The 10,723-nt window shown below is 48.1% G+C and overlaps 1 protein-coding gene across 1 annotated transcript; it reads left to right on the forward strand.

Annotated features, from left to right (window-relative positions):
• The first annotated feature begins 1,096 nt into the window (after positions 1-1,096).
• Positions 1,097-10,642, forward strand: TMEM120B (transmembrane protein 120B). The gene is made up of 12 exons (XM_005524270.2): positions 1,097-1,218; positions 3,473-3,591; positions 4,470-4,586; positions 5,322-5,381; positions 5,938-6,033; positions 7,020-7,109; positions 7,569-7,634; positions 8,551-8,612; positions 8,873-8,965; positions 9,345-9,409; positions 9,567-9,635; positions 9,852-10,642. The coding sequence occupies exons 1-12, from the start codon at positions 1,150-1,152 to the stop codon at positions 9,963-9,965; spliced, it is 1,020 nt and encodes a 339-aa protein (XP_005524327.1). The 5' UTR covers positions 1,097-1,149; the 3' UTR covers positions 9,966-10,642.
• The last annotated feature ends 81 nt before the right edge of the window (positions 10,643-10,723 follow it).

The following is a 10,723-nucleotide window of genomic DNA, read 5'->3' on the forward strand; positions in this document are numbered from 1 at the left end:
AAACTGAATGCAGAAGATCATCAACGGCATTTCAGGTGTCCACCCACAAATGTATGAAAAAAACATGCTAAAAGGCAAACAGTGTGAATATAGACCTAGAGAAGGACCAGGGACAGCAAGAACACTGAGGAGTGTGTCTACATCCAATGTTATTGGTTGTTTATGCCAAATTCAAGGAAATGAGATCCTACATACACTCCTCATGAAAAGACAGCATTGCATTTGTGTTTTTGCTTTGGCTTCACTCCTCCCCTCTCCCTTTTACTTTTTTTTTTAATTGCTTCCTTCCCCCTCCCTTTTTCTTCCTCTTTACCAATTTCTACCCTTTCACAATAAACCCACAGGATGTGGTGCCAACATTTACAACTCTTTACACCCTGCCCCAGAACATCAGACCCTGCTCACAGCTGGCCAGTCCAGCTGCTGAGTGGGTAATTATTGTAAAAATAAAAACAACAGGAATCTTCTCTTGTTGTCTTCTCTGATATCAAGGACCTTTGACCAAGGTCCGGGCAGCTGCAGGGCTGAGCTGCCTCAGATTCAGCCACCAGGTCTCTCTGAGGGGGCTGGCCCTGTGCAGTGGAGGGATTTATCTGCACTCTCAGCCCCGTGTGTGATGAACCACCTTTGAAGGGCAGGAAGATGCTTCTATGTCACACCACGGAGCACTTCAGGTGCTGCCACAACACAAGGGGGTTTCAGGAGAGGTGCAGGGCCTCCAGGAGGTGACCGGGGCAAGGCGTGTGACAGCAGCTGAGGGGACCCCCCCATCTGAGGGGAGCCCTGGCCTGAGGAGAGCACAGGCCTGACGGCGACCCGCGCCTGAGGGGACCGTCACGGGAGGGGATCCCGGGCCTGAGGGGAGCCCACACCTGCGGGGATCCCGCACCTGAGGGGAGCCTTGACGTGAGGGGAATCTGTGGCCCGAGGCGATCTCTGGCCCGAGGGGGAAATCACGGTGCGAACCATTGCCCCACCTGACGGGTCCCATCCCTGAGGCGGGCAGAGGAGGGCGGGGCCAAGGGTGGCGCGCGCCGCCGCGGGGCCGCGCCCATGACCGCGCGCGATGACGTCAGCGGCGCACGCGGCGCGCGGCGGCGGGCGGCGGGCGGGCGCCGGCGGCCCGGGGAGCTGGCGCGGCCCCGCGCCATGCGGGACCAGCTGGAGCGGTGCCTTGGCGAGTGGCGGGAGCTGGAGGAGGAGTTCCGGCAGCTCCAGGTGAGCGGGGGGCGGCGGGGCCCTGCGGGGCATCGCGGTGCCTCCCCCGCCGGCGCGGACGCAGCTTCCCCCGCGCTGCCCTTGCCGGCTCCGCTTCGCTGTGTGTACGCGGGGCCGGCCCCGGCTCGCCCCCCGCCGGCAGGAACGGGACCGGGGGTCCTCAGCACCGGCCGCATCCCCGGGGCGGCTCGGCGGGAGCAGCCGGAGGTGCGGGCCAGGCGTGCTCGGTGCGGGGTGCCCGCACGGAGCGCAGCGGTGCGAGGATGTGCATCCCTGCACGGCAGCCGCCAACAGCTTGTGCCCCGCTACCCCCATGCTGCGAGCGCATGGGGCAGCCCAGACCGAGCCACGGCCGTGCCCCAGCTCCCTCTGAGGATGCACCAAGATGTGGTGCCGCGGTTCCCGCTGCTGGAACAAGGATGGGAGAAGGGGACGCGGTGCGCACCCGTGGCGTGGTGCAAAGAGCGGTGCAGGCAGCGCCTGTCCCGCCAGCATCTCCTGGCGGAGTTTGATTTCCCGTGGTGGGATGCGACGGGTCCAAGTGCTGTTTTTCCATCTTGCAAAAGTGCATTGAGGGACGGAAAGGCCTCGGAGTGGGGGCCAGGACCTGTTCTACAAGATGCTTTTACCTCCAGAAACCTTCCCTTCCTTCCCTGTTTGTCATCAGTGTTGCACCTATACACGTGCTTTAAATCTTAAAGCCAGTTTTAAAGTACAACCGGCTTCTCACTCTGGCGGCTGTTTTAGCCTCTTTTAGACTGTTAAACAGAACGTGCATGCAAAAAACAAAAGTGTGATTTCCAGATTTAGTTTTGTTTCTTAATTAAAACTCAGGGCAGGTTGTACTCCCGTTAGCAGAAACAAGGGTTGGGTGCTGGGGGAGACCAGCTGGTGTGGTTTTGTTGGTCACCCGTTTGCTGTGTGCACCTTCTTGACAAGCTCCCTGCCTGAGTCTGACCTAAACCACAGTAAATGTCAGTGACTTATCCCTGCCTCAGTTTCCCCACCTGTAAAAGGAAAGTAGAAACACTTTTTGGTGGGCTGGCAGCTGCTGGTGGTCGAGGTGTCATTGACCAGGGATTAGTGCTGTAGAGGTGTGCTCAGCAAAACCAAAGTGAGCCTGAAACGGTGAGAGCTGCAGTGACTGCAGGGGTTTGGTTATTAAGGTCTTTAAATCAGATACTAGAACTTGTTTTGGATTGTTCTTGTAAATAAAGAGCAGCTACCAGGTGGATCCTAGCAAGGAGGAGAGCAAAGATCTGGTTTGTGTGGTTTCACCATCATGTTTATGCTCTGGAAAGAGCGGTGGGAATTTGTTGGTGTGCTGGTAGGTGAAGCACCCATGTAACCCACACTATCTCTTGGCACTAACTCTGCAAACTTTGTTTTCCAACTTATTATAGGTCTTAAAATTGACCCAGAGGTCATTGCTTGGTTCTTGGGGAGCCCTTCCTGAGACCTTCCTCATGGGGAAGGGGGTGAAATCCTTGCAAAGTGTGGAAAAGCAGAGCCCAGGTATCCTGAAGCGCAGGGAGGGGTGAGAGCAGAGGCTCCTCTCGATGGGTTTGCAGTTGGTGTGTCCTCGTTACTGCTGAGCACTAATTGGGGGCTTCAGGGGACCAATGAACTGTGATAAAGCAGTTCCTCCCAGGGAGCATCTGAGGCCACAGGCAGGGACATCAGTTCAGCTCTTTAAACCAGAATAAGGAGCAGTAGGTTGCCTGAATATCTGTGGGGTTGGGATGGCAGTCATGGCCAGGAGGTGCCTAAACCCTCAGCCACAGATTTGTGCCTGGTGTTGTGTCTTTCTCCTCCCCCCTGCCCCCTTCTGTTAGGTCCCCATTTATTTTCTCCAAGATTTAATCTGGCTGTGAAATTGGAGTGCCTGCTCTGTGATTTAGCCACCATTTGATGGGCATGGATCAAGATCAAATGGAGGATTAGGGGATTCAAGGATTAGGGGCTCCATTGCAGGGTGGGCTGGGAGTGAGGAGCTCCTGAGTGGGAAAGCTCTTCGAAGAGGACATGAGATGAGTGTAGAGGATGCTTTTCCTTTTGCAGGAATTTCATCAGTGTCCATTTAAGCCCTATTGTATCTGTACTGGTTTGGCATCTCCCCTCCTTGCTTGTTAAAGGGGTGCCTGTTGTATCCCATAAAAACAGGATTTTCCTTGTTTCACTTGGAGGTAAGGACCAAATGCTGTGAATAACCTAGAAGGGCTCTTCCTACCAATCATCTCCTCTTCTCGTGCAGGAAACACACAAAGTTTACAGGCAGAAACTGGAAGAAGTCACTGGCTTGCAGACAGCCTGCAGCAGCTCCATACACCGGCAGAAGAAGACACTGAGGGATCTGAAGCACAGCCTGCAACGGTAACCTGGAGGGTGGAGGAGGCAGGGATGGGATATTTCTCCTTCCCAAAGGCTGAAATGCTTGGATTTTTAGCACTTTTAATAGACAATCTATGTTGCAGTGCTGAAGTTGTTCCATATTACACCCAATAGAATGTACTGCATGAGGGAGGGAGTCCTGTAAATAAAGAAGTTTTAGGGAGCTGGTGTGGGCTTCATCCTTGCAGTGTATGCTGTACATTGCAGGACTGGGCAGCTTTTGGCTGTGCTTTGCTCTGTAAACTGCACTGGAAGAGCAACATCAGTCCTTGAACCTGAAGGTGTACCTTGTTCCTGGGTGGATTTACAGGAGGGAACTGTTTTTGGCTGCTTGGCTGATCCCAGGAGCCACGGGCTGAATTCCTTGTGTGCAGGCCTGAGTACAGCACCTCTGACACCACCGGCTGCTGGCTCTGCTGCTCTCTGGTTAACATTAATTACTAAAACCACAGTTTGTCAGTAAATCATCAGCTCTGTGTCCTGTTACGTCCTGAAATACTTTCATGCCTGAAGAGCTGCAGCCTCTGCAAGGGCAGTGCCTGAAACCACGCACAAAGTTCCCAGGGTGGAGGGAGTTCCTTCAGAAAAGCACAATATACCCACGCGATCCTGTCACTGAGCTGATGAAAAGAGAAGCTGATTTATAAATCAGCTGGTTGAAGTAACCTACAGCAGCATAAACTTGGCAGTGAAATAAAGTTGTGATAAGCCAAATGGTGCCTCAGAACTACAGGAGCAAAGTGCATCACCTCACAGAGCCAACTTTATAACAGCCTGGGTTTTATGACAACATTATTTTCCTTCAAATAAAAAGGAGGTGAAAACATGAACAGGAATATCTTGTTTCTGTGTTCTTGCAGGTGCAAGCCCAGAGCGAGTCCTGAGGAGTTTGCTCTCATTCAGGAGATCAGCAGCCAGATCAAGGAGAGGCAGAATGCCTTCTTTGACATGGAAGCCTACCTGCCCAAGAGGAACGGGTGCGTGCTCCGCCGGGGAGGCTCGCGCGCTCCAGGAATTTTGGATTTTTAAATGTTCATGGCGCTTTGTTCCTGAAGGAAAAGGTTAAAGAAAGACATGTAAAATTGGATTAGTCATAAATCTCTTGCTGAGCTGCTGTGTCAGTTGTACACAGAATTCATTAGCTGTGAGTGGATGTAAATGTGTGTGGGCAGTGCAGGTTTTCTGTTAAAATGACAGTAACCTGCACTGGCAAGGGATTGTGCCAGTGTTCCACACTGATGTTTTCCTGGGCTAATTTTTTGAGGGCTGAATCAGCACAAGACTTTTCTCCTTTTTTTTTAAATAATATTTTTGACCAACTGTAACTTTTTCTTCAAGTGGGTTTTCTAGGACAGAGTTATGTCAGTTGTCAAGGACTGTGTGGTGCTGCAGCCCCCAGAAGTTTCTAAGAAACTTTTCTTCCAAATCCTCCCTGTATTTGGGTTTATATATACTACATATATTGCCCTTAGACTGTAGTGCAAAAGAAGGCACCAGGAAAATAAACCTTTTCAGTAACTTCCTGGAAATGCTGACCAATAATTCCACATGTAAACCTCTTCTGTGGTCTTTCCCTCCAGTCTGTCTTAATTAAAAACCCGCAGCAAATGTGGCTTTGGCAGAGCCACTTCCTCATCATCTTGATCTAGATCATCCTGTGTTGTTCAAATAAAACAACTTACTTGGGTCTGCTCTTGGCTTTTGTCTTTCAGCTTGTACTTAAATCTGGTGCTGGGAAATGTGAATGTCACCCTCCTGAGTAACCAAGCAAAGTAAGTGAGCCTCCCCACATGTGTGAATTTGGATTTCTCTGGAGCCAGCTGTGGGTGTGGACTGAAGCCCAGAGAGGGGAATGGGTTTCTCTTAAACCTGATAAGTGAAATGTTGAGGGTGGGTGATTGGACTATGACATGGGGATAAGCTAACATCTTATATAGCTCAAATTGATTCCATCCATCGCTTGTTTTTAAGTCCAGCTCAGCCTGTGGCCTTAATGGTAAAAGTGTTTGGAGTTTTTTGGTGATGAAAAATGGTACTGTGACTTCTAGACATACAGTGTTCCAGAAAATGGAGATATATATGTATATTTTAAATCTTGTTGTGCCAACCCAGCAACCAGCTCTGATGCACTTAAGGCATTGTGTTGCAGCTGAGACAGACCCTCCCTGCAGGCAGAATGCTGCCTTTCATCACTGTCTGTTTCAGCAAAACGTCTTGGCATTTGGCTTCTGGCTTGGCATTTGGCTTTGTTTGTGGTCTGGAAAAGGTGAAGCCACATTCCAGTCAAACATCTGTTTGTGTCCATAAACAGCACCTGTTTCCTTCCAGGTTTGCCTACAAGGACGAGTATGAGAAGTTCAAACTTTATCTGACAATAATCTTGTTACTCGGGGCTGTTGCCTGCAGGTTTTTTCTCCACTACAGGTAAGCTGCAGTTTTATTTCTTATCAAGTATTTTGCATATAATTGTGCTGGATTTGAATTATCTTATGTATTGTTAAGGACAGTGAGACAGCTCAGGTGGTGTTAAGGCTTCGAGCAATTGGGCAGCAGGACACCTGCAGCTCTGGCAGGAACTATACTTTAGCTAATTATTTTTCCTTTTTAAAAGAGTCTTTTGTAACTGAGGAAGCCCAACATTGTGTTTTCTGATGATGTTGTTATTCTGGCATCAAGCTGTCCTTGGGAACAGTTGGTTTTGCTTATGGGTTGTCCCAGGCAAGAACCAACACTGTGCTGCAGCTCTGGGGTAACAAAAGAGAATATGTGTGAAATAATCAGACCTGAAGCATTATCTCTAGGTTGTGATAAAGTGTCTGAGCACCAACAAGCTTCCACTATTCAGTTTTGATTAAAAACCAAGAAGGTGTTGCAGCCATGCACTTCCACTATGGTCTATGTGTGTCTGGGTGAATACAGGATCATCCCAGGAATGATGTTGCCCAGTGCAGAGGCTGTTCCAAATTCCTTTGGTGTCAGGAGTTTGCAGATGACAAAATAAAGTTTTGGTGTTTTGGGTTTTTTGCCCCAGAGCATAATGCTCTTCCATTCTTTTAGCTGATTGGATTTATATAGATCTCATGGAATCTCCTCATTGAATTAGCCTGGAAAGGCCTCTCTAAATTGGATCATCTGCTGCTTCTGTGGTGCTTTCTCTCCTTGAGCAGCACTTAATGTCATCCCTGCATACCTGCTTATCAGCTCAGGATCTGCAGTGTTGGATCACAGGGGAAAGGCAGCCTGGCAGTGCTGCATCTGGGTTAGAGATGTTCAGGATGGGACTTCGTGTCCATAGCTTCACTTGGGCAGGTTTTCATCTACCCAGGAAGAGAAAGGAAAAATAGGGATTTTTAAAATGCATCTTTATAATTAACAAGATGGTTTTTTACTCTGTTTTTTCTGTTTAACAGGGTGACAGATGAAGTGTTTAACTTTCTGTTGGTGTGGTATTACTGCACGCTGACGATACGGGAAAGCATTCTCATTAGCAATGGCTCAAGGTACAGTGCCTCCTGCAAAAACCATGGAAAGCATGAAATGTCCTTAGAAAAAAACCAGGCAACAAAAAGGGATTCAGCTTGGCACTGAAGCCCAGCAAATCCGAGATGCTGATGGCCTCTGCAGAGTCTTTTGTCTCTCTCCTCCTCCCTGGTCACTTCCAAGGGCACCTGAGGTTTGGGGAAAGAGCAGTTGCAGTTCCTGAGAGTCCCTAAGTTATTGGTCCAAAATGTTGGCTGGTTTTGGTAGCTGTGGGTTAGCTGTAGATGTGCTCTGGGGTGTGTGTGCTGCCTTTTGTTAGAGGTCAAACATCTTTGGTTGGAACTGCCACAGCATCCCTTGTGCTTGAGTTGGGACATCTGCTTTGTTCCCATTTTTTGGATAATTTTTTGCCTGTAAGGCTGGACTTCAATGCTGAAATCCATGTTTCTTGTCTAACTGCCATGTTTTTTTCTGCTCAGGATCAAAGGCTGGTGGGTGTCTCATCACTACGTTTCCACGTTCCTGTCTGGAGTGATGTTAACTTGGTGAGTCTGCTCCTGCCTGCTCAAGGTGCTTCAAGCCTATTTCATGGTGTTTATATCATCTGAGCATTTAAATCCGGTGTGACCATGAAGCTGTGGCCACAGGACGCATGGCAGAGTGTCAGCCTTAATATTTGTTTGATGTTACAGATGTTTTCAGTGATAAACACAACACTGCAAGTTTGTATTTACATTGCTAGTTAAAAAAAATAGAAATAAATGCAAACCCTGTGTCTGTAGTTGGGCTGTTGATAGCGAAATCTCTGTAAGTCTCCCAGTTTCTGTCTCTGTAATTAAGGAGACAAGCAGCACTTTGCTATAGAGGAAGGACACCACAAAATGAATGCTTGGTGCCTTTTCTGAGCCTTGATCACAGAGTTTAAAGCCAAAAATGCAAGTTACTGCCTTGCAGTGGGTGGTGGTGGTGGTGGTTGGATAACCCACGATGCACCCCCCGTGCAACCTGTCTCAACTTGGGCATGAAGTGATGAGTTAATTATTAAAAATTGTTTTAAAACAACAGAAGCTTCTTCTTCTGTATCTGTAAGGGGCTGACATAGTGGCTGGGTCAGAAGGTCTCTTGCCCTCCATCTATCCTGAACTGCCCTCAGGATATGTAGCACAACCACCCCCTTTGAGTGCTCGCATTCTCGATGCAGATAATGCCGAATGGCTTTGCTGCCTGGAGAATACTGATAATGGATAAGAGGGGACAGCATTTATCCTTGTTAGAGAGGGGAAACCTAATCAATGAGAGCAGTTCCTGTGTGGCTGTAGCACCTCTCAATGGGTGGAATGGGCTGGGTACCAGCTGCTGGTTCATTTGCTAATGGGATCAGGCCTGGTGGTGAAGGGGAAGGGTTGGATGCATTGGATGCTTTTAGCAAACTAATGGACCTCCCCTGTGTTCTGCTTCCAGGCCAGATGGACTCATGTATCAGATGTTTCGCAGTCAATTTTTAGCATTTTCAATATTTCAGAGTGAGTATATCTTACCTTGCTAATTCAAGGGATGAATTAATTTTGTGTCATACGTGCTTAGAAGAAAACACTTTTGTTTGGTAAATACTGGAATATCAAACTGTAGGAATATAAAGATAGTGTACAAATATGAAATCCGTAAATATAAGCAATAATTAAATGCTGTTGGATTAAACAGCAAGTTGGATTATTAAAGTAGTTTGATACTTACCACACTTCTGAATAACCAATGTAGTGATGTTTTCTCTCTCCTTCTCCAGGCTGTGTTCAGTTCTTACAGTATTATTACCAAAGGGGCTGCCTCTATAGGCTCCGGGCTTTGGGGGAGAGAAACCACTTGGACCTTACAGTAGGTGAGGTCTCCTGCTATGCTTTTTTTGCCCTGCTTCTGCACAGGTTTTGGATGCACTGATAGAGAGGGAGAGGGCTGTGTGCCCTGACATTGCAGAGCTGTCCCCTGCCCAAGGCAGGAAGGGTAGCGAGGCTTTTATCCCCCTCCTTGGGTCCTGTGGGTCAGGAGCAGAAGAATCTGTGCTTTGTCAGCATTTGAGGAGACTAAGATGGAGGTTTTAGTCATCCCCAACTTCATCCTTCTCCAACTACAGCAATTTCAAGAAAATATTTTTACTCGATAAGAATAGCCCTCATGGGGTGGTCTGGATGGGGAACAGCTGTAGGTCCAGTCCTGGCTCTTCATGCTCATGCTCTGTCTCTTCTGTCAACCTTTTCCAGAAGGATTTCAGTCCTGGATGTGGAGGGGACTGACATTTCTCCTTCCCTTCTTGTTCTTCGGGCATGTAAGTTGGATGATGCTCTCCTCCCTCTGCAGCACAGTGTCTGCTGCTGCACCCCCCCGCAAAGGTGCTTTGGATCACACACAACCATGATGAATGTTTCCAAGGTTTAATTCTTTTTGCTTGTAATTAAGCTGCCTTTTTCTTTTCCCCTTTGCAGTTCTGGCAGCTATACAATGCAATCACGCTTTTCAGATTGTCAAGGCACAAGGAATGCAAAGAATGGCAGGTGCGTGTTGGCTCTGCTCAGAAGCAGAACAGAGCAGGGCAGAGAGGGGGTGCTTGACCACGTCCTGAAAGATATTTGGGCATCTGACTTCATTCAAATATCTCAGGATAATGCAGCACAGGTCCTGTTCTGTGTCTGGCAGAGCCCAGCAGTACTGAATATAATCCATGTTGTAATATTACAAGGTAATAAATGCTGCTTCCTCTCCCCTTTCAGGTTTTTGTGTTGGCTTTCACATTCCTGCTGCTCTTCCTCGGGAACTTCCTCACTACTCTCAAGGTGGTGCACACTAAACTCCAGAAGAACAAAGACAAGGTGAAGAAGCTGTGACTCCCCCTGTTCCCAGTGTGCATCCATCCCTCTGCCCCCAGCAGGGCTGGGTTTGGGACAGATCCTATTCAACCCCAGCCAGGCGATGGATGGGCTCGGAAAGACTCTCCTGTCCCTGTGTTTGGTGAAGGACTCTGCCAGCACAGACTCAGTATTAATGCAAGCATGGCTCTCCAGTCACACTCCTGCTATTTATGTATATTTAATATAAAATGTATTTGCTTCTGTATATAGAGCAGCATGCACCTGGCCTGGCAAAGTGCCAGCGTTGGGGAAAATGTGGGATCTACTGTAATTCCAATTCTGGAATGATACCTGACACTTTCCAGTTTTATTATTTAAATTCTGGGTTTTGAATTTATTGAGATTTATGAACACTCTGGGTGGATCAGTAATACAGAGCGAATGCTGTTTTTTAAGGCATTTGTTTAAGGCATATTCTCAGTGGCAATACTAACTATGTGTACTGTGAAAAGAAAATGCTCATCTTTGTACCATACTGCTGCTATATACACTTCTAAAAAGCTATCTAAAGAAGAGAAATTCCTCCTTTGGGAACAAAATCATGCAAGCAAAAGCAGTTTTTAAATGGCAGGGATGTCTGCTAGCCCTTTTCCAGGGAGACCAGGTCATTTGTCCAGGCCTGACAGGACCTAAAATAAACCATTCAATATGCAGCTGCCTCTGCCCCTTTTTGTAACAAACACACAGCCCTTGGGTTGGTTTTTGAGGCATGGTTCTGGAAAGGGGGAGGACAG

Source organism: Pseudopodoces humilis, chromosome 20 (genome assembly GCF_049639895.1).
Source record: "Pseudopodoces humilis isolate 2021_Gansu_Grassland_sample_001 chromosome 20, ASM4963989v1, whole genome shotgun sequence".
Lineage (NCBI taxonomy): Eukaryota > Metazoa > Chordata > Aves > Passeriformes > Paridae > Pseudopodoces > Pseudopodoces humilis.

Bases quoted from the DNA above. Each gene is read 5' to 3' on its own strand.
- TMEM120B (XM_005524270.2), top strand. From the start codon at position 1,150: ATGCGGGACCAGCTGGAGCGGTGCCTTGGCGAGTGGCGGGAGCTGGAG. The intron at 4,587-5,321 runs GTGCGTGCTCCG...TTTGTCTTTCAG, and splicing joins TACCTGCCCAAGAGGAACGG to CTTGTACTTAAATCTGGTGC. The intron at 7,635-8,550 runs GTGAGTCTGCTC...TTCTGCTTCCAG, and splicing joins TCTGGAGTGATGTTAACTTG to GCCAGATGGACTCATGTATC.